At 46.5% G+C, this 23397-nt stretch overlaps 1 protein-coding gene across 3 annotated transcripts in view; it reads right to left on the bottom strand.

The window, feature by feature from the left end:
* The window catches only part of LOC126996662 (hillarin-like), a 51403-nt gene that overhangs the window by 26137 nt on the left and 1869 nt on the right, over positions 1–23397 (bottom strand). For 2 of the 3 annotated variants that reach the window (XM_050857366.1, XM_050857363.1), the window contains exons 2-4: positions 12332–12515; positions 2842–3033; positions 346–501 (exon numbers count right to left, since the gene is read on the bottom strand). In XM_050857366.1, coding sequence (XP_050713323.1) covers positions 346–501; positions 2842–3033; positions 12332–12514 — 531 coding nt within the window. In that variant the 5' untranslated portion in view covers position 12515. Of the gene's footprint in view, positions 1–345; positions 502–2841; positions 3034–12331; positions 12516–22778; positions 22901–23397 lie in introns of those variants that run through there. The other variant, XM_050857364.1, reaches the window with a different exon arrangement.

Consider the following 23397-nt stretch of genomic DNA (forward strand, 5'->3'; position numbering starts at 1 on the left):
GAGTGTATTGAGATTAAATCGGAGGTGTTGAGTGGTTTGTAGGAGTTACAACGATTGTGAGGAATGAATGAAAGAGTTATTGAATTCATATGGTGTGTGTGTGTGTGTGTGTGTGTGTGTGTGTGTGTGTGTGTGTGTGTGTGTGTGTGTGTGTGTGTGTGTGTGTGTGTGTGTGTGTGTGTGTGTGCGCGCTTTCTAATTCGTATAGTGTTACATCAAGGTATATCATTAGACAGCGAGCGTGTGTGTTGGTGTTGGTGGTCGAGGATGAGAATAGATACACGATGTGGTGGTGGTGGTGGTGGTTGGGAGTACGGTTGTAGATGTACCCAAGTATGTACTCACGAGGTATTGGTCAATGGGTTTGTCGTAGACGCGCTGAATCTTGGTGGCGTTGAGGGCGTGAGCGATGTGAAGAGCCGAGCTGTCGAAGCGTCCATACTTGTACTCGCCGAAGGAGGAGTTGTGGCCGTTCTCCGAGCCCGTGCCGCTTCCGTTCCCCTGCAGAGATGAACGTTAGGCAGGACAAAGTCAGTGAAGGAAACATGTATCGGAGGAGGAGGGTGAGCGTGAGGGAACTTAAATCAGGGTTAAGAGAGTGAACATGAGTCAGGGCAGTCTCTGAGGGAAATGTAAGTCAGGGCAGTCAGTGAGGGAAATGTGAGTCAGGGCAGTCAGTGAGGGAAATATGAGTCAGGGCAGTCAGTGAGGGAAATGTGAGTCAGGGCAGTCAGTGAGGGAAATGTGAGTCGGGGCAGTCAGTGAGGGAAATGTGAGTCAGGGCAGTCAGTGAGGGAAATGTGAGTCAGGGCAGTCAGTGAGGGAAATGTGAGTCAGGGCAGTCAGTGAGGGAAATGTGAGTCAGGGCAGTCAGTGAGGGAAATGTGAGTCGGGCAGAATTGTTGAACGTGAGTTATGTCAAAGTAGGTGGAGGGAACATAAATCAGGGCCGAGTCGATGCGGGAAACGTGAGTCAGAATCAGGAAAGTGAGTCTGAGTCAGGGCAGTGTCAGTGAGGGGAACATGAGTCACGGCAGAGTTAAAATATAGAAAACATGAGTCATCTGGGAAGGCTAGCGTGAGGGAGAACGGAGTCAGTGGAGGTGAAGCGTGAGTCAGAGTTACCAGACTGAACCTGACTCTGCAAGTTGAACACGAGCCAGAGGAGTTGATAATTAGTTGAATCAAAGGAAACCGGGAACGAAATCAAGAAAACAAAAATATAAAAGTTCCAATAGCGACAAAGGCCCACTGTTTGATGCAATAAAGAAAAATCAAGAAAAATAAGGAACCCGCAAGAAGACTTAACTATGTATACCTTATCGACGAATTTAACTTGGACATGAGCAAAAACATCAATGCAAAGATGAGTCACGGGGTCACAGCAAGTTTAGTGAACACAAGGTAGAGGTGGTAAAGAGAATGCGAATGTGCATGCGAAAAATAAAGTCTTATGAGTGAACGTGACTCATATTAGTAATTTTACCGGAGAAAGTGTGTGAGAGGAACAAGGACTTGAAGGTTAACGTGCAGATATCTCTAATATCAAGGTCGAGCTGGACGTGGCATTAAAGAGGTGCACGGATACTAAATGAGTGTGATGCGACGTTTGGTACGAACTGGGTGCTAACTCTCAAGAGGAGATTGAAGAGTTCAGAAAGGAATGTGGCCACAAGAAACATTGCAGGGTGCTAAGAATGGGGTACAAACTGTCTTAAATGGACGAAGTGTGTTGGAGAGGTATGATTAAATATCTGGAAAGGAATGCAGACTGTAAATAGTGGTGAAAACTGTCAAGAATAAGATGCCAACTGTTAAGAGTGGTATACATGTTATCCAGGGTGATGCAAAAGCTTCAAGTGCTGACAAGATTTACAATAAACTGAGGTGTAAAAGCACAAAGTAAAACAGAATGACCATGGTACAGAGTATGGGACTGTACTTTATTTCGTGCGTAGTACAAGTACTGTCGCGATGAATCATATGCTCAATGATGCCTGGCCTAATAGTGGTAAGGGCGACTTTCAAATGTACCACATACACATATGAGACAAACTATAATATACTCTTCAGCGTCTCCTAAGCTTAAGCATACACATTAGAGGTATAATAATTCTGTACAGGAACACGAGTAACTCCGTTCCCGCCAGTGGGGGGGAACCTAGCTCTGGCAGGTGTTTCGTCCGTCGACCCCCTACCCTCATTCCGCCCTTCACTTTTCCTCCGCCACCAGTAGTACCCACACTCCGCCTCACTCCACGCACCTCCTCGTCTACTCTTACTTTCTCGACGCCACGTTAAAAAAAAAAAAAAGAAGTACCGGACTCTGGTTTCTTGCTGCGGCGTGGGCGTGACTATAAGGGCGTGTCGAGGGGGTGAGCAAGTTCTGTCTTGTGATTTGATGCCTGACTTTTCTATTTGCATCGCCCAAAGTTGATGTTGCATAGCTTGTTCTTCGTGCTTAGTGGGTTTGAGTCCCTAGCAGCCTCGGCGGGCAATGCTGTGTCGGAGTGTGTTGCCTATTTTGTTGAGGTATGTAGCAAAGAGCACCTTACCCCAATTGGGCTGAACTATTTGACCCTTGGATGCGGGAGGGCATCCAAAAGGATTCTAGAGAAGCGTGGGTGAGGTGTAGGCGCGGATGTGGGCGCCATGTAGGTGTGGGTACTGCGGGTCCGAGCCATGGCTGCACCTGCTACGTGTGTCTCGATGTTGCCGGTGCTTTCTTTCGCCTCGCTAGTGCTAAACGTCAAACACCAGCACACCAGCACACTCGATATTATATATTCATGTCATACACCATCACAAAGTAATAAACAAAGGGAGACGCTGAGCACTTACTCTGTAAATCGGGGACTTCATACCCATTGCATCACCGTCGATGGAAGGTCGTCCGCCTGGTCTAATTTGGTCATTCACAAACTGTGCCGAGCGGGGTACATTGAGAGCCGACCTGATGCCCACCGCCTCGCCATCCAGGTGTCCCGGGCCAGGCTTGGGGACGTGGGACGAGCAGTACACCTCCTTGTCTTCCTGTTGGCACAAAAGCGACATTTGAACTTTAGGTATTGTAAGACACATGGTTAGGTGGGAAACTGCATGCAATTGAGAGTTGAGAAACTTTGCATGATAAAGCAGTAAGAAAAAGTCGAGCGACCCAGCAGGCAGCAAGGCGGGACCCGGGGCGATATATCACGAAGTGGGTTTGTTGACACCCACGATTCTGAGCTGGCCAGCGGAGGTACTGGACATGTTTGGCAATGTCTTTCAACACACACACACACACACACACACACACACACACACACACACACACACACACACACACACACACACACACACACACACACATTATGTCTGAAGGTCACACATTTTTTTTAGTGCCTATATACAGCGGCAGTACACACATTCTTCTGCATGCAGATGTGTATGCAGTGAACACACACACACACACACACACACACACACACACACACACACACACACACACACACACATCGCCATCACCATCTTATAAACAAGCCCGGCGTGGGTGTGGGCGGGCCCGTTGAGCCCCGGGTCCTCCGCCCTCCTGCAAACACCCAGTCGGCCTGGCACCAGCGGGCCCGGGCGCCCCTTCCCCATTAAGAGAAGAGGAAAGCTGCCTCCCAGGGGCCCTAGACGCTTACATGTGACCTTCTTGATGCTAATCATGTTTTCATCGTATATAACCAGGCAAGAACATTAAATCAAGGACGGCGCAAGCTGGTTCAGTCTCACCCAGATAATTATCGGCAGGAATGAGTTGACTTCGAGATAGGAATGACTGGAGATAGAGAGAGAGAGAGAAGAGAAGAGAGAGGAGAAGAGAGAGAGAGAGAGAGAGAGAGAGAGAGAGAGAGAGAGAGAGAGAGAGAGAGAGAGAGAGAGAGAGAGAGAGAGAGAGAGAGAGAGAGAGAGAGAGAGAGAGAGAGAGAGAGAGAGAGAGAGAGAGAGAGAGAGAGAGAGAGAGAGAGAGAGAGAGAGAGAGAGAGAGAGAGAGAGAGAGAAGGGGGGTGGGGAAGGGAGCATGGAGCTGTTCCGTCTAAAGAACAAAGTTTTGGTATTCGAATCGAGTCCCAGTCCAAAACAAGGCGGCGGTGAGGACTTGATATGTGTGTTTGATCACCTCGTTGCTCAGGGGAGGCGCAGAAAGTGAGGTCTTGTGGCGCACGCTCCTTCGTAAATTACGAGGCTGTCCACTAGAGGCGCGCCGGGTTGTGTGGAATGACCCATTAGATTTTTATAATTTGGGGTCTGTTTCCAGGCGGCATAAATCTCAAGGGAATACGACTTCAGACTTGTCACAGCACATGTAACATTCTCCGTCGTTACCTCGTATTGACTTTGTTGTTCTACTTATTTAACATTAATTATATTATCTCTACCATCATTATCATATATATGTAAGCCTCCCTATCGTTTTTGTACTTTTATTTCTCATTAGAGAGAAATTATTGCATGTGAACGGCATGGAGTATCAAGAATATATTCAAGGCGTAACAATTTTGCAGGATGATGAGTGGCGCTGAACATAATTTCCTTCGCCTCTAATGCAAGGCTTCCCCGCGGCCCTCACCCTATCAGGTCTTTACAAGGACGCTTTCTGGGCGGAGTGCTGACAGGCCTTGCACGTGTTCAGGTGTATGTAAAAATTTCTTCTCCCTACACGGCGTCCACGCACGGCTGGGGTTAATATTGCGGCTGATATTGAGAGCAAGGCAGAACTTGGAAATGGGCAGGGCAGGGCAGGGCCTATCAAAGAGTTAAAAAATATGATATACACGAGGCCTGGTGATTGAAGGGAGTGGCCCCAGGGCCCGCCCCGAAGCACCGGAATGTTTACCCCAAAACATTTTTAATGAGGTATTGAGTTGAGATTACGTTGGCTTTTGCATCGTAGCTGTGTGCCTTTATAAAACTACAGAGTGATGTTTTTTTTATATAATATGAATAATCATGATACGCGTGCCCTAATCATGACCGAGAGTTTCGAGCTGCAGGCCGCGGGTGAGCGCTAGTTCTCAAGAAAACAATGCACCTGAGTTCATTTGCAAATTTAGTCAGGTGTCAGTGTTACGCCGTGTGATAAAGTGTGAGAGCTCGCACTTTTTACATTTGAAAATGTAGAAATTGAATTCCAAATCGCATTCTTGCTTTGGGAGTCGCTGGTTGTGGTTTACTCGTTTTCCACTGATGCACTAACCACGTGTGCTCGTTCAAAATAACATTCTGTGGCCCATACTTATAAAGCTAACACTTCGTCTCAGGCTCGTCTTAAGAGCCCAAACCGGCACTGTGGAGTCCTATAACCTGGGTGTTAATCTGAGACGCGGCGCGGGCAGCTACTCGCGCTGGGCGTGTTGGAGTGCTTGCCCATTAAAAAATCAGAAATAATATGTACTTAGTTTATTATAATAAAAGTACTTGAGCATAAGTGCGGACACACACACACACACACACACACACATATATATATATATATATATATATATATATATATATATATATATATATATATATATATATATATATATATATATATATATATATATATATATATATATATATATATATATATATATATTCCCTTTCTTTCTTCTTTAGTGTGTTTGCTTCACATAAAGAGTAAAAAAAAAAAAAAAAACGAACAAGCCAAATGTCGGCATTTTTGTTGGTGAGAAAACCTGAATATCGAATTTAGTAACTGATTATTTTCTTTCATCATTTTTTATGAAAGACTTTACAGAACATTTGCCTATTGGCTTGATTTTAAAATTTTGGTTTTCGCCACTCATCCTTTACAGTGATAAAATCATGTATGCAAAGACTTTATTTGGCGTATGCATTGTGCGTCAGGAGAGTCTCATGTCTATTAAGCAGACGGAACAGTAACTTCAGTGTTTTCCTGTGGGAATGCCTGGGGCTGATACTGCGCCTGACGGATTTAGGCTTGCTCTCCGATGTGAAAGAAATAAGTAGAAAATATATAACTGTTAGCATGACTCCAAACATTGTGAGTCCGTAAGGAAGCCAGAGCCGTCCCCTGGCACGTGTGCCTGTGTGTGTGTGTGTGCGTGTGTGTGTGTGTGTGTGTGTGTGTGTGTGTGTGTGTGTGTGTGTGTGTGTGTGTGTGTGTGTGTGTGTGTGTGTGTGTGTGTGTGTGTGTGTTCGTGTGTGCGGTTTTTTTTGTGTGTGTGTGCGTGCGTGGGTGCGCGCGCGCATGCTTGTATTTTGGTTTGTGTAAATGTGTATATGTATATGTATATAGACATTTTTAATGTGCGTATGTATATGTGTATATATTTGTTTCTTAATTTATGTGCGTATTTATGTATGTGTTCTGTCGGTTTGTTTATGTGGATAAGTGTTTTGCGTGTTAGTTGATTATATTGTTTGCCCATGCGTTTTGTTGTTTGTGTGCGTGAGTGTCTATGTCTGTGCTGGGCAGCGTGATGGAGGACAAAAGGAGGCTAGAAGAAGTAAAACTAGGTTGTGCTGACTAGTTGTTGTTTTTTTCTTTTTTGTTGTTTTTACATGGAACACGGAGACAGCCTAATGTCTCATGTTTGCTAATACAGGTAAAGAAAGTCAAGGTCTGGAGTGTGTGTCGGGTGGCGAGAGGGGGAGGGGGGGCGTGAGGCCGCGGGAGGCGTCGTGCACCGCCACCCCCGACGCAAGGCACCTGCGAGGCGGCCGCGTGCTGCCGCCAGGTGGTCCGTGGCGCGGTGTAGTGCCGTTGTCACTCCTTGTCACTGTCATGCGCTGAGTTATTACGAGGCCTCGCCACGTACCCCATGGCTTGATATTCTCTCTCTCTCTCTCTCTCTCTCTCTCTCTCTCTCTCTCTCTATATATATATATATATATATATATCTATATATATATATATATATATATATATATATATATATATATATATATATATAAATATATATATATATCAGTCTATCTATCTTTCTCCCCTGACACACACACACACACACACACACACACACACACACACACACACATAACAAGGGTATGCCATGGTATGCAGCCTCCACCACACTCGGCCTCAATAACTCTGCCAACTCGCCTGACCTTGGGGCGGAGATAGTTTCCGTCATAGTAGCCTTCACCCTCGCCGCCGACAATCTCAACCCTCCTCCCTCACTCCGTTGTTTCCTTCACCTCGCAAAAACTCAACTTCGTATTCATTTACCCTGCTCAAACGACGTCCTCACGCGTGTCTGAGCCTTTTTTTTGTGGGGGGGGGGGGGGAAGGGGGGCTCCATCAGCGGTAGCTCACGCAGAGCATTACGAGTATATATCAGGAGATAGGGCTCTGTGTGTGTGTGTGTGTGTGTGTGTGTGTGTGTGTGTGTGTGTGTACGATTTCTTCACAACTTTTTGCCGTGTCTTCAGGATAGCTCTGAAGGAAGTCGTTTTTCATACTCGCACGCCCCTGCTCCCTCCCCTCACGCCGTGGGACTTTTCATTCACAACACACGGAATCGAGCTTCACCGGGCGTCACCTCCCCCCAGGCAGTGTGGGCGGTGCCTCGGCCTTGCCTGTGTACCCGCGAGTATCGTCGGGGGGATGGGACCGCGGGGAGGGTGTTGATTGCTCCAGGGCCGTGACCCCTGCCCGCCCGCCCGCCCGTCCCACTTCCATGCCCTCTCTCAACTTTCAGGAGGACTCGGTCATTCACCAGGGCCCGTTAGAAGCACTGAGGCGCGTTTTTCTCTGGTGTTGTCTAACTTTCTAACATAGTAAAGTCTCCTCTCTTCTCCTTTTCTCTCTCTCTCTCTCTCTCTCTCTCTCTCTCTCTCTCTCTCTCTCTCTCTCTCTCTCTCTCTCTCTCTCTCTCTCTCTCTCTCTCTCTCTCTCTCTCTCTCTCTCTCTCTCCCCTGACACACAACCGTTCTGGCAACATAATTACAGTAATGGTTTCCCTCATCAAGTGATAAGTGCCAGCGGGGGGAGGGGGTGTCGTTTCCTGGGCGCCAGAAGGGGGTTGTCGGTGCGGTGGGCCGCGGGAGCTCTCAGGCTTCCTCTACACAGCCGTCGACACCAAAAAAGCTAATTAGAAACTCTGCTAAGTGGCAAGGAATTGTGTCAAGTTTAATGAAATTCGTTAGCTCTCTCGATTCACACATAGGGCAGGAGCAAAACAAGTAAACACACACACACACACACACACACACACACACACACACGCTGCCACTACCACCAGCACCATCACCACCACCACCACACGACGATGGAAAGTGCAGAATATCGGATACGGGTAATTTCAGATGATTCATTGCATCACTTCACATAACCATGCGACTTTATTTTCACACTTCATCTAAGTTATAAATAACTTAAGTGGTGATTGTTATAGTACGTCTTTACCACCTGCTCTGCTCAAGGAGGGTTTTGGTTACTTATGTAAATAATATGTAATGCTGGTAGTTCATGACGCAGTTCTTGTAGGATCTACTCAGCCAGTATTTTTTGTGTTAGTATCCTGCTGCAGTAGGGTTTCCTCCACAACTCATTTATGCATGAAAGATGAAGATAGAACATTTGCCGGAGTAGGACTGAGTACATTAACATCGAACAGGAAGGTGGAGAACGTTAGAAAGGACCTTTCTACCGCAGAGGTCTAGCTAGTAATGGCTGAAGATGATGATAATGATTCAGTATTGAGCTGAAGAGCTGTACCGCTGTAAGCACGTTGAATATTTATGACACATGATCACATGTCAATAGATATGTATTTGTGTTGCAGTTTGTTTGTGCTTGCAGACTGTGAGATGCGTAGTACTGAGCTGGAGTGCTGAGACGCAGTATTTTGAACCTCGAAGGCTTGCTGTGGAGCAGAGGGTACGTTGTGGTGTGAATGCTGTAGGATAATCTTCAAACATTTCTGGACCGATCCAGTTTGAGTTTAAACATTATTCATACGACCCCATTGCAAACTCAATAGTAGCATTGCGTACGGGGTATGGTCTACAATACAGTATTCATAAGTGGTTGTTGGAGGTGCTAGCACAGTAGGAAAAGTCTTGCGCTGGAAGGGTGGTCGCAACTCGTACTTGGAAGAACCTTCCCGTAGGGCCTTGCCTTGAGATTAGGCGTAATGAGCTATTATTATTATTTTTTTTTTGGCTCAAACGTTTGTTGAAGAAAATGCCATTGTAAACGGCCCTCAATATTGGCTTTGTGTCGAGAGAAACACTGAGGGTAGCGCCGCGCCGGCACAGACTACGCCTTCACAGCCTTATAAGACCTGCACCACACAGCGTTACCGATGTAAGGAAATAGATACTTGGCATTGACGATCGTTATATATTTTACTGTCAGCTTGACATATATATCTTTAACGATTTATTTTTGTTTTACCGTAAGTCCCAGACACCCACAGTAAAAAATATCTTATGCCGGAGGATGAGCATGCCGGGGAGAGGTGGGAGAAAGGCAGGGCTAACGGAGAAGAATGGAGGCCTGGGAAAGGGAGGAAAGAAGGGGAGGGCCTCTCTCACCACACAGTAAACAATGGCCAGGCTCTTCGGCTATTACATAATGGTGTGTTCCCCCACGCCTTCTATTCTCTCTCTCTCTCTCTCTCTCTCTCTCTCTCTCTCTCTCTCTCTCTCTCTCATCCTTCCTTCCCTTTTTCCTTTTATCTATATCCTCCGATGATTCACTCCCTCTTTTTCCCTTCTTCCTTTCTTTTTTCCTTCACTCTACTCTTTTCATGCCAATCTTCCTTCCCTTCTTTCCTTTCTCTCCTCTTTTCTTCCTTCCTTCCTTCCTCCCTGTCGTCCTTCCTTCCCTCCTTCCTTCCTTCCGTCATTCCGTCTTTCCTTCCACCTTTTCTTCCTCCCTTCCTTCCTTCCTTCCGTCATTCCGTCTTTCCTTCCACCTTTTCTTCCTCCCTGTCGTCCTTCCTTCCTTCCGTCATTCCGTCTTTCCTTCCACCTTTTCTTCTTCCCTCTCGTCCTTCCTTCCTTCCCTCCCGTCTCTAAGCCACACCCACAACACCTGCGAGATAGGTTGAGTCTCTCTCTGTGATGGCTGACATGCTACAGTTACGCCGCACCACTGTCATTATATCATTACTAGCTGCAGGCGTGAATTGGAAATACTGTCAAGGCCAATTTTTCGCGCCCTGCTTAATGTCGTCATTATGGAGTTTATTATCTGTGCTGGCGACGACAACAACTACGCGTGACAATGAACCGTGACACTGCCTCTTATTGCCGAGTTCCTGTTTGCTTGGCTGGAAGATTCGGCGACACAGTTAATGAGAGAGAGAGAGAGAGAGAGAGAGAGAGAGAGAGAGAGAGAGACAAACACAGAGACAGAGACAATTATAGAGACGAAAACAAACAGAGAAACAAAGACAAAAACAGAGAAAGATTAACACAGAAACAATGTCAGGAAGGAAGAAAGAAAGACAAGAAAGCAAAAATGTGGTGCAGCAGAAATCGGTCTCAACCTGAACTTCCATTGTTATCTTCTCTGACATTTTTCCCGATCGAGTCATTAAATTCAGACGCACATCAGTTCCGCCACCCAGCCAGCCACAGAGCCAGCCACCCAGACGCCCCGGACTACTGAGTGACTATCAAACCCACCACCACCGCCACCACCCCTATACTATGGGCTGAGGTCATGTTGCTAATGAGAGGTTTGCTGCCGGATTGACCTCGCGACACAGGAAGCCGCCACGACCTTATCACCACGTAAATTGACGGAGGTGAAAGTTCTGACGTCACATCATCGTAACACTGGCACACCGGATGGAGATTTAGACTGCCACAAAAAGGTCGAAAAATAGAATTAAGGTGAACTGAGACAAAATATATAGCTCGTATAAAAAGGGGGAAGGTATATAATCAGAGGAAATAGGGGTAAAAATAATCACTCTTTTTTTTTTCTCTTTTCTTTCCAATACTCAATGTGGTCAGGCGAAATAGTTAAAAGGAAATGAAGATAGAACTCAAAGGGCGGTTTTTTTTTTTTTCCTGTTCTCGATCTCGTCTGTGTTTGTTCCTCGCCCGTGACTCACGACTCGGGTGGATAAGCGGAAACAGTTAGAGATCTCGAGATGACTGTTCCTCGCTGCGCCAGTTCCGTTTTTCAGCGTGTTGTTATTACGGCCGACACAAATAGAACAGAGGATGTGATGCATGATGGATTCTGTTGTCTGTTTTCTCTCTCTCTCTCTCTCTCTCTCTCTCTCTCTCTCTCTCTCTCTCTCTCTCTCTCTCTCTCTCTCTCTCTCTCTCTCCATTTAGTTTTATAATGATTATAAAGAACAACAATGAAGACAACAACATTTATAACAACTGTTCAGCGTTTGTGTGTGATCAGATTCTCTCTCTCTCTCTCTCTCTCTCTCTCTCTCTCTCTCTCTCTCTCTCTCTCTCTCTCTCTCTCTCTCTCTCTCGTTCGCTTGTTCGTTCGTTCATTCGTTCGCCCGCTCGCTCGCTCACCCTTCACTATCCATTACCTTCCAAAATAAAATAATTGCCGGCGTCGTGAACATAAAGAGCATCGGTTCCTCCTTTCTTACACACCCACGCACTCATCCACTTACCTCGCCCTCCACCTCGTCTCCACACACGCTCACCTCCTCCTTCTCCTCCTCCTCCACCCCCTCCCATCCCAACACAATCTTTCCCCCTCCACACACACTCACAAACACCAATACAAAACACCCACACACTTCCCCTTCACCAGCCTTCCCTTCCACACACACACACACACACACACACACACACACTCATGCCCCTTTCACCTACCCCCAACCTCCACCATCCTTCCACATATACCCGTTGCCCTCCTCAGCCAAACCCATCTACACAAACACATTAACACTCATTTCCTTCCCACTTTCTCCCCCCCCCCCCCCTACACACGCACGTCTTATCCATCACCACCTCCTCCTCATTCTCCTTCTCTTTCTGACTCCATCTTGCAGCCTCTCTTTGCCCTGCCGTTCCGATGTTCCCCGCCCATGACCCTTCTTTACCAAGCCAAACAGTTCGCCCTCACCCAGCTCCACCTAGCCAAACACACCACCTCCATCCACCCTTGCCCTTCACCCGACTCACGCAACATCCTTCCACCCCGCCATCCCTCCCTCCCTCCTTCCTTCAGTCCTCTTTTCTCTCTCTCTCCTCCTCATCCTCCTCGCCTCACAACGTTCCACACCTAACAGTTCCTCGAGCCCCGTAATTTCCCTCCCTTCTTTTCCCAGTCTCTCCTCCTCGCCTCACACCACTTAGTAATACACACTTTTCTATCTCTTAACCTCCTTCCGCGACTCACCTGAGAATCCTGGTTGTTGCAGTAGGTCTTGAGGGTGAGCTTGGAGTTGCAGGCGAAGCACTTGAAGCAGCCAGTGTGGAAGAAGGTGAAGTCCTTGAGGGGGCCGATCCTGTCCACCTGGTACACCGTTTGCCCGCACCGCAGACACACGTTCTCGTACAGGTTCATCATGGTGGCAGGCATACTGAAAGGAGACGGAAGAGGGAACGTGTATAAGTGTGTCTGGTGGGCTGAAAAGGAGAGAGCGAGAGAGAAAGAGGGAGATAGAGATGAGAGGAGGAGGGGGGGTTACCTACATCAAGGGAGGAGGTAGAGAAAGGGATCTGTGTTGTAGGTGTCTAGGTATGTATGGGGGAGAGAGATTTGGTGAGTGGGAGAGATAAAAAAAGTGAAGAGGTGTAGATGTTTGGTGTGGCTGGTGTGGAGGAGAGAGAGAGAGAGAGAGAGAGAGAGAGAGAGAGAGAGAGAGAGAGAGAGAGAGAGAGAGAGAGAGAAGAGAAAAAAGGAAAGAAAGAAGTGTGAATGAAAAGTAAGTATAAAGGAAAAGAAAAAAGAAAAAATTGATCAATGGAGGAAAGAAAGAAGCAAAGAAAAAATATAAATCAAATGGAAAAAAAAAGAAAAAGAAAGAAAAGTAAAAAAGAAAATATAAAAAATGAAAAAGCAGAAAAATAAAATGAGAGGCTTTGAATTGAAGTATACATGGAAGAAGGTTAATTAATAAGGAGGAGGAGGAGGAGGAGGAGGAGGAGGAGGAGGAGGAGGAGCAAAAGGGCGAGGGGGAGGAGGAGGAGGAGACGGGGGGGAGAGAGACCTTTGAACGAAGCCTGGTGAAGCAAAAGCTCTATTACACAACCTGAAATAAAAAAATAAAAAAAATACATAACAAAGGTAACAAAGAAACTGACACAAAGATAGAACAACAAAAAAGAAGTCAAGTAATAAAATGAAATACGAGACGAATTATAAAAAAAAAAAACAGCGAAAATATGGTTACGGGCAAACATTAGCGTCATGAGATAGAGAGAGAGAGAGAGAGAGAGAGAGAGAGAGAGAGAGAGAGAGAGAGAGAGAGAGAAAACAGCGAAAATATGGTAAAGGGCAAACATTAGCGTAATATGAGAGAGAGAGAGAGAGAGAGAGAGAGAGAGAGAGAGAGAGAGAGAGAGAGATTATGTTTTGGGTCGTAGTCATCGGGCGGAGTGTCTGGCATGGGTGCGAAGAGAATGGTGAAGGACAAGCAGGAGTGACTCAAGAGGGGAGTGATGAATGGAATATTGACTGATTGATTTTAAACTTCATATCAGCGGCAACAAGGAAGAGCAAAGGAGAGAAGGAGGGAGGAAGGGAGGGAGGGGTGAGAGAGGGAGAGGAGGGGTACCTATGTAGGAGTGTGTGTGTGTGTAAAGAGAGAGAGAGAGAGAGAGAGAGAGAGAGAGAGAGAGAGAGAGAGAGAGAGAGAGAGAGAGAGATTCATGAAATAAACCTGGGCATAAATCAAAGGCTTCATACTAAACTTAATTAAAATGTTGAATATAGCACGGTATGAAATGTATATATAAAAAAATCGAAAATAAAAATGGCAATAGAATAAAATTATCTATATACTTTTCTCTCCAAGTACTTACTATTCATGTATGTATATATGGATGTATAAAGTATGTGTATGTATGTATGTATGTATATATGTATGTATGCGTCATCACTTATTCATCAACATGCGTGCAAAGGTTAACACGAGAAAGTCTTGTAAATACTCCACTGTAAAAGAAGCAGATGTGTTTTTTTTTATTATTATTATCTCTCTCTCTCTCTCTCTCTCTCTCTCTCTCTCTCTCTCTCTCTCTCTCTCTCTCTCTCTCTCTCTATTTATTATTTTGAGGCGGCGCGAAGGATTTTTGTGCAGGCGTGAAAGTTGCAGAGAGAGAGAGAGAGAGAGAGAGAGAGAGAGAGAGAGAGAGAGAGAGAGAGAGAGAGAGAGAGAGAGAGAGAGTTACTATTATTGCGTCTCATCTCGTCGTATCATATAACTGTTCTTTAAAATTCCACGACCCACTCTCCCTCACCCGACTAGAAGCTCTCCAGACCCTGACCCCTTCCTCCCCTAATTGCCCTCTCTGCCCCTTGACCCTCACCCTAACCCCGCCCACGCAACACACACCCTCCCGCAACACGAATCTGGAAAGGTCACCGCAGCACCTGTTAACACCCCATACCCTTCCCGTCCATCCAGTCCTCCTCTTGTGACCTCAGCGATAAGAGTGTTCGTCTTCTCTCCAGTTTGGTACCCAGGCTTGTAATTATGTGTTTCTGTCGCTTGAGGCCTAAATAAGGAGCAGGAAAGATGAGTTGAGTAAGGAATGAGGATAATTAAAAGGTGAAGGTTGATGTTGAAGAGTGAGGTGACGAGAAAGAGAAGGTTGAAAGGTTGAAGGATGAGATGAGTTGAGGAGATGAGGTGTCAAGTAAGAGCAGTTGAAGCTGAGTTGAGGAGATAATATAAGGAAATGGGCGAAGTTGAGGAAATGAGTTGTGTCGGGACCCAGAAGACGAACAAGGGAGTAACCTTTAATACAATAAGATGAAGGCCATAACGAACATGGGAGTGACAGATAGATAGATAGGGATTCGATCAGGAAAGTGGGCAAGTTGAGCTGATGCAGACTAACAGACATAAGATGAGAAAAAAATGGAACTAAATTGAGTAAGAGAATGTGGAAATCGATTGATAGCAAGAGGTTGAATAGATGCGTTTAGAAGTACGAGGTGAAGAAAATAGGATAAGAGGATTAGTTAGTTTGAGAGGAAGGTTTAGCTGAAGTGGTAAAGGAGTATAGGAGTGCTCTCGGATGTATATGCAGGTGTATATATAGGGGGAAATGTACTACACCTGTGAGTATGGATCTAGCATGAATGTATGGGTCGCATCATAAGACATTTCGCCGCCCAAGAACACCTATTTGACAAGGCTTTCGTAGGAGTTGTGGGCATTTCCAGTAGTAGTTTTATGACCCTGGTGGTAGTTTGACCCTTCTTCTGTACCCTGAGCCTAAAAAAACACTCATTAGAACCTGACTGATATCCACCTTTGACTTTTAGAAATAGTTGATGTGAGAAATGAAAGTGTCGTAATACCAGCCATATATATGTTTCTTCAGGTGGGCGGGGAAGGGTGGAGGAGGGAAGAAGGAAGAATGGGAGCAGAAAGGGAAGACGAGACAAGAAACGGTGTTGATCTCCCTGAAGGATTTAAATTGGATCGTATAATAGGTTTAGAATATCCTTCTCTGTCTTTCTGGCTGACTGATTCTATTTCTGTCTGGTTGTGTCTGGTTGTGTCTGTTTGTCTGCCTCTCTCTCTCTCTCTCTCTCTCTCTCTCTCTCTCTCTCTCTCTCTCTCTCATATTATTGTCATTTTTACTATTGATATTTTCACCTCAGTTTCTTTTGTTTTTATAAAGTTCATCGTTGTTATTGGTTCTGGTTTCTTTTCTTTTTTCTTTTTTTTCATTTGCCGAGTTCTTGTCATGTCATGTCGAGATTTCATCAAATATTTATTCACTCTAGACTTTTAATTTTGAGTTGTTTTTTCAGTCTTTTCTTTACCACATTCCTCGCACCTCATTTCCGAGCTGTTCTCTTACTTTGCGCAACTGGAGAAATCTGATTAAGTTTTAGTCGTGGGCAATGTGCGGCCAATCTCGCCACGACCGTAAATCAGCTGATACACTTATTTGTGGGAAGGTGGCAGGCAATGTGGCGACGGGGAAGCGGCCGCCAGCACCAACAACAGCATGGAGCCATTAAAAGCAGGTGTGTGGGGGGGGGGGAGGGTCTCCAGCTAGGTGGACAGCATCACACATTGGTGCATGTTTTACGATAAAGATATAAACCAAGGGCAAATAAAAATAAAAATCGTTAAACGCTGCTCTTAAAAAATAAGCAAATGATACCGAAAATAAGTATCAGATTTTGTTCCAGAGATGTATTGACGTTTCCTTCAAGAAAAAATAGTTTATATCACAAGAAGGACGCAATACAGTAAAATGAAGGACGCTATGCTGCGGCCTCGGCTCCATGCATCCTTGTCCTCCGCGCCTCCTCACCCCCCCCCCCACCCACCCACCACCACCACCACCACCATCCTAAACACAAACTTAATCAAGGGTACAGTAAAAAGAGGAAGCGGGTATACAGGTGGGGGAGAAGTTATGAGTGTGTTCTCATCCCCGGAGGTGCTCTGCGGCGCACCCACGCCTGATGGCTTCGTGACCACTTGCCTCCCCCCTCGGCTCTACATCTCCTCAGTGTGCCGTGTGTCGCTGCATATTTTGTTCTGTCTTGCCGTTTGTTCGCCGGAAATATTAGAATAATGCTAGTATCAAGATTCCTCTATTTTTTTTCTCGAATCTTGCATTCGTTTGTTTCGCGAGGGATATGAAGTATGTTTTGTTGATAATTTTATGATGTTTGAACCAAAAGTGTGTGTGTGTGTGTGTGTGTGTGTGTGTGTGTGTGTGTGTGTGTGTGTGTGTGTGTGTGTGTGTGTGTGTGTGTGTGTGTGTGTGTGTGTGTATATATATATATATATATATATATATATATATATATATATATATATATATATATATATATATATATATATATATATATATATATATATATATATATATATATATATATATATATATATATATATATATATATATATATATATGTATGCAGTTGCATTCTTTAATAGAAAGTGGTGGCCGTTATAGACTTTTTTTTATTTGGTGGTCACGTTTGGTGGCTGTGGCGGCGTGCTGCTCGTGACGGACAGCCCTGCGGCAGCAGCCTTGAAACAACAACACCCACTGCTCGGCACCGCCAGCAGGGCTCGCTGCATGCCCGGTAGCATCGAGAGATCTCTCGACGCCACTCTTGTAGTAGAGTATGGGGGTCGGATACTGAGCTACGTGACAAACAGAAAGATGCCGATAGTGTTGTCGTATGTTGTCGTAAGTGTTATATCATGCCAGTAGTGTTGTCGCATGTTATCTAAGCGAGAAACAGTCTCGTTACCGTTTCCTGAGCGGCACAGTTCCCTTCATCCTGAGGGAGGCACAGTAGAACCTTTATGGACCTGCCCACAGCATGCTTGCGCTGCCCGCCCTCAGGTGTCTTTTTTAGGCCAGACCAATCTGGGTCGTGCATACAATCCCTTGTACACCAATGCCCCTATTTGCGCATATCTTTCTGAATGGTTACATGGCCATTGTTCTTAAAGGTATGCCACTGCAGTGTAATGTTACAGTGAACGAGTGTATTATACGTACAGTCGTGTGTGTGTGTGTGTGTGTGTGTGTGTGTGTGTGTGTGTGTGTGTGTGTTGGGGAGAGAGAGAGAATAAATTCGCGGAATTTTTGTGAGCCTAACGATGTCTAACTGAAAGGTGGCTTTAACTTTTCTCTTGTTTTTTCTCACAGAAGTCAAATTAGAAAGTCTCATGAGTCAGGTGGTTCTTGGACGCTCGCCTGAACGTGATGCTTTAACAGCGTGACGGGTTCCCGGGCCCCTTTTTGTGAGCGTTACCTTGGCGCTCTGCTGCTCGGCCTCAGCCACTTCTTTGCCGACGTCGCTCATCACAAAAACTCGCTCGGCGGTGCATTGCTGACATTCAGTGTATATGATTTTCGGTCTGAGGGGCGCCTTGCGTTTATTTACGTTTTGTTACTTCGTCTGATAAATACATGTCGAGTTTCGTATTGGTTTGTTTATTTACTTATTTATTCATTTTTGCTTTATTTATTTATGCAAATTATGTTCTTCCCTTAACTTTACAACATGCGCAAGTCGGTGCATTTTTTTTCTTTTTTTTGCCTAAGAGCCTTTACGGAACAAGAAATTCAAGTATTCACGCCACCACTTTTTGTCTCGAACCATGAAGAACAACCGACTGTAAGGAGGAGGAGGAAGAGGATTATGATTAGGAGGAGAAGGAGGAGAGGAAGATGAAAATAGAGATGGTTGATGTATAAGTAAATAAATAAATGGATCTATTTTCTCTGCACTAACAAAGGACAGGATTGCTCCGCTGTCACCATTAATGTTCTTGCCTTGGTCGTCGTCTTGCCACCTTACCCTTGACATGATAGTCGAGGACACAGGACTCAAGGCACTTTAGCTCTGCCTCCCCTCTGTTGCGATAACGGCCAGTTCCTTATACTCACTTAACGCACATTCACTTTCTCCTCTCCTCTCCTCTCCCTCCCTCTCCTTCGTCAGCCATTCCTCTCCTTTCTCTCGTTCTCACTCAGCTCTCCTTCCTCAGCCATTCCCTTCATCCACTCTTCTCTCCCCTCCCTCCCTCTCTCTTAGTTCCCTTTCCTCAGCCATTCCCTTCAGCTACTCTCCTCTCCCTCGCTCTCACTTAACTTCCTCTCCTTTCTCTCGTTCTCACTCAGCTCTCCTTCCTCAGCCATTCCCTTCATCCACTCTTCTCTCCCCTCCCTCCCTCTCTCTTAGCTTCCCTTCTTCAGCCATTCCCTTCAGCCACTCTCCTCTCCCTCGCTCTCACTTAACTTCCTCTCCTTTCTCTCGTTCTCACTCACCTCTCCTTCCTCAGCCATTCCCTTCATCCACTCTTCTCTCCCCTCCCTCCCTCTCTCTTAGCTCCCCTTCCTCAGCCATTCCCTTCAGCCACTCTCCTCTCCCTCGCCCTCACTTAACTACCCTTCCTCAGTCGTCCCCTTCACTCACTCCTTAGGCAGCTCTCACTCAGCCTTTCCCTTCCTCCGCCTTTCTCCCTTCCTCTGGCTGCCTCCTCTCTCTCCTCCGCTATGCCTCATAATCTTGCCGTGCTTGTCTGTGTACCTCCCAACTCTCCATGCCGCAGGGAGAGACAGGACACCAGCACCCTCCCTCTCTCCCCTTTCTCTTCCCCCAACTCCTCAATTCCCCCCCCGGCCTCCTCCTCCTCCTCCCTTCCCACCATTCCGACCTTCCACATTCCTCCCCTCTTCCTCCTCCCTGCATTCCTGTCCTCCCTGCCTTCTCTCTATCCTCCTGAGCTTCCCGGTTATCTCTCCTTGTATCTCCTTTCCTCCTCATACCCCTTTCTCTTCATTTCTCTCTCTGTTTTTCTTCCCTTCCGAGCTTCCACGTGTTTTCTTCTCATTGCTCGCTTGGCCTTCCTTCCATCCTCATACTCATTCCTCCTTCCTGCCTTCTTTTCCTTCCTCCCTCCCTCCCTCCATCCCCTGTTTCGTCTCCCTTTCCTTTTCCTCGTTTTCCTTCCGCAATCCTCCGTTCCTCCCTCCCTCCCCTCATTTCCTTCCCCACAAACAATCTCCACTCTGTCTTTCCTCCTTTCTCCTCCCCGCAATTTCTAACCCCCTCCTCCCCCTCTCTCTCTCTGCCTTCCCTTCTTGCCACCCCCTTTCTCTTGCCATCGCTTCCCCTTCCCTTCCTCCTTCCCTCGTTTCCCCATTCTTACCTGTAATCTATTTGACCACCACCATTACCTTCCTCTTCCTTATCGTCCCCAACGTTCTCTACCGCTTATTCTTTTCTCCCACTCCTTCCTCCCTACCACTCCTTTCTCTTCCTTGCTTCCTCCTTACCACTCCTTTCTCTTCCTTACGGCACCTTATAGTCATCTTTCTCTCTGCAGTTTTACCTTGACAACTTCCTCCTCCTTCCTTATCGCTTGCAATGCACTTCTCTCTCCCTCCCTATTCTTCACTTACCACCTATTTTTCTTTCCTCCAACCCCTTTCCCTCCCTCTCTCTCCTTGTTTTATCTCCGCTATTTCCTTCTTTTTCCTTATCGCTTGCAATGTAGGCTACCACTTTTCTTTCCCTCCTTTCCATCTTTCTCACCATCTCTTTTTCTTTCCTGCAGCCTCTTTCCCTTCCTCTTTCTCTTTCATCTTCACCATTTCCTCCCATTTCCTTATCTCTCCCAACGTTGTCTAATCCGTCCTTTCTAACTTGCCCCCTCTTTCCCTTCCTGCAGCCCCTCCTACCCACCTCCCTTTCTCCCTGGCGGTCGCTGAACCTGCTGCTTCCTCGCGCTCACCACTCACTCACCTGTCGCCCTTACCTGTCCCGCCTGAGTCATCCCTCCTAACACGTCACCCGCTGACCCTACGGCGAAGGTGGAACACACACACACACACACACACACACACACACACACACACACACACACACACACACACACACACTTAAGCATGTACCCGCAGAATTTTGGGTTACCATAGAAACGTAAGTACACAAAAGCACCTTAACAGTGAGTCATAGAAGAGAGAGAGAGAGAGAGAGAGAGAGAGAGAGAGAGAGAGAGAGAGAGAGAGAGAGAGAGAGCAGGGTGGTAAATGGCAAATGCACATTCACCTCACATTCACTTGTACTACTACGCTACATTGATCGATAATGATACTATGCTCCTCCCCTCTTCTCTCTCTCTCTCTCTCTCTCTCTCTCTCTCTCTCTCTCTCTCTCTCTCACACACACACACACACACACACACACACGGACTGACGGGCGCTCGTGGCTTGCCCGCAAAAGGAGGGCCGGGCTGTTGTTGCCTGTCTTTATAGAATATTTATATCTGCCGGGGAGACCGACGTGTGTGCCGCTACCTGGGTGACATGGTGAGCAGGTATGCACTAGAACTCGGCTGTGGCTCTCTCTCTCTCTCTCTCTCTCTCTCTCTCTCTCTCTCTCTCTCTCTCTCTCTCTCTCTCTCTCTCTCTCTCTCTCTCTCTCTCTCTCATAAAGACTTTAGCGTTATCTGATACAGTCATCATCTTCGTCACGCACCGACACACACACACACACACACACACGTCCGATACTCGAGAGGAACATAGTCTCAGAAGATTTTTTTTAATATTGTATAAAAAGTGTAGTTACGTAAAAATGAAAACTTTGATGGTGAAGACAAGCTCTCTCTCTCTCTCTCTCTCTCTCTCTCTCTCTCTCTCTCTCTCTCTCTCTCTCTCTCTCTCGTTTGCTTATTACGCCTATAACGAAACTCGATAGTGCTTTTTTTATATGTGTGTGTGTGTGTGTGTGTGTGTGTGTGTGTGTGTGTGTGTGTGTGTGTCTGCGCCATGACCCAGATGGTGCTGATTATGGATGCAGCGAAGGAGGACAAGCCACCAGAAGAGAAGGAAGCGGAGATTTATGGCGGCAACACTCATTTACACCGGAGCGACAACACTCCTCCGTTTCTTTACCCGCACTCATAAAACAGCACGGCGCTCACCAACATACACCGGACAAAAATCTCTATCCTCTCCTACTCCACTACAACCACCTGTCTCTCTTACCCCCTTTCTCTCATCCTCCTTTCTTCAATGTGAATATGTAGAGCCCTTCCACACTCTCCAGCACCGTCCCCGTCACACACACACACACACACACACACACACACACACACAGAGAGAGAGAGAGAGAGAGAGAGAGAGAGAGAGAGAGAGAGAGAGAGAGAGAGAGAGAGAGAGAGAGAGGCTCATAAAAAAAACTCTTACGCCCTTGGAACGTCATATAGAATCTTTTGTTCACCATACAGTACCTTTGTGACAGCTCAATTTATCATTATACACCTAACAATACCCTTTTCAAGTCAAACGAGCACTTTACACCGAACAATGTCCAATTTACGTTTTCACTAGAAGTATGCCGCACTACTCCAGCGTGGTATTAATGGATAGTTTATTGTTGCAGGTAAACAACAAGGAAGAAGGGAGGAACATGCCATCCCAACCCCCAGGCAGGACAGTGTGTGATTATACAACTATTAGTACATGTGTAGGTAGCACCATGAAACTAAAATGATACAACGGTAGGAATGAATGCACAACAAGGGAGGGGGGGTATGAGACTTTCTAACAGCGACACCTATAAAGTCATAATCTTTTTTTGAACCCATATAAACATTTCTTTCTATAGCCATTCAATCGTTTTACAGCATCCTTCCTTAAAACCATTCCAATAGGCTAAGCGCATCCTACATGTCACAAACTCATTGGACACTCGCTTCAACCCTTAGCTCTCTCTCCCTCCCTCTCTCTATCCCTCTCTCCCACTTCTCGCATATCCCCCCTTTCTAAAAATATATCCGTAATATTTTAGTCTGCATAATATAACCCGCAGGAGGGAGGTCTTTGAGGGGAGTATGACCTTGATGTATTTGGCGGACAGTCGAAGTGGGTAAAAAATAATAACAATAATCCGCTGAACGAAACGAACTGAGACTAATCGACGGCATGTGGGGGGAGCAGGAGTGGTCCCGTAATGCTTTGCTCACCCGTATTTATAACCACTTGGCGTCGGGAGCAGTGGCTTCAACGCGCAGACGAAATAACTGCGGAAACCATAAATTCCCTCCCGGTTACCTGCATGCCTTGGCTGGCGCGGGGCATTACGGGGCAAGGGCGAGCCACTCACCACACACCTGAAATAGCAGCCACGGCGGCGACCCACTGACCGCCGCCAAGAGCCGAGACGGACTCTGCCACTGAACAAGTGTCACTGCCTCCCGTGTCTCAGGACCGGGCGGCGGGAGGCAGCGGCACACTCGTCCGAGCGGCACCACAAACACTCGGTACACTGGACGCAAGTGGCGGGAGGTGTGACGCAGCAGACGCACATGTTTACTCGCTGCCAAGTTAGTCACCTCGGGTCATCCGTCTCGAGTGACGGGGTTTTAGGATCACCAAGGCACGGGACCTGCCCTTGGGGGTGGAGGGGCTGTTGAACCATATGTTATGTGGCGCTTGTCACCTTCACCCTAATGGCTGCTGTTATTTGCCTTCTCTGTTTACTGATCTTATACGTGGAACAAGGAAGTGTTAACAATCAGTCGCAGCTGTCATCCAAGGAAGCCTAAATACATGCCTAAATAAGAGCTTAGCTAGTCCCGTTTCATCTGCTTGTCACCCACTAATCCTACGATTTCGTCAGGTGTCCCGTCCTTGTCACCGACGCCAAATGGAGAGAGTTTCTCGCGTCCTTTCCACCGCCTGTACCACACCTTCCAAACCACGTCGCAAGATGGTTATGTTAATAAAAGG

Source organism: Eriocheir sinensis, chromosome 10, assembly GCF_024679095.1.
Source record: "Eriocheir sinensis breed Jianghai 21 chromosome 10, ASM2467909v1, whole genome shotgun sequence".
In the NCBI taxonomy this organism is placed as follows: Eukaryota; Metazoa; Arthropoda; class Malacostraca; order Decapoda; family Varunidae; genus Eriocheir; species Eriocheir sinensis.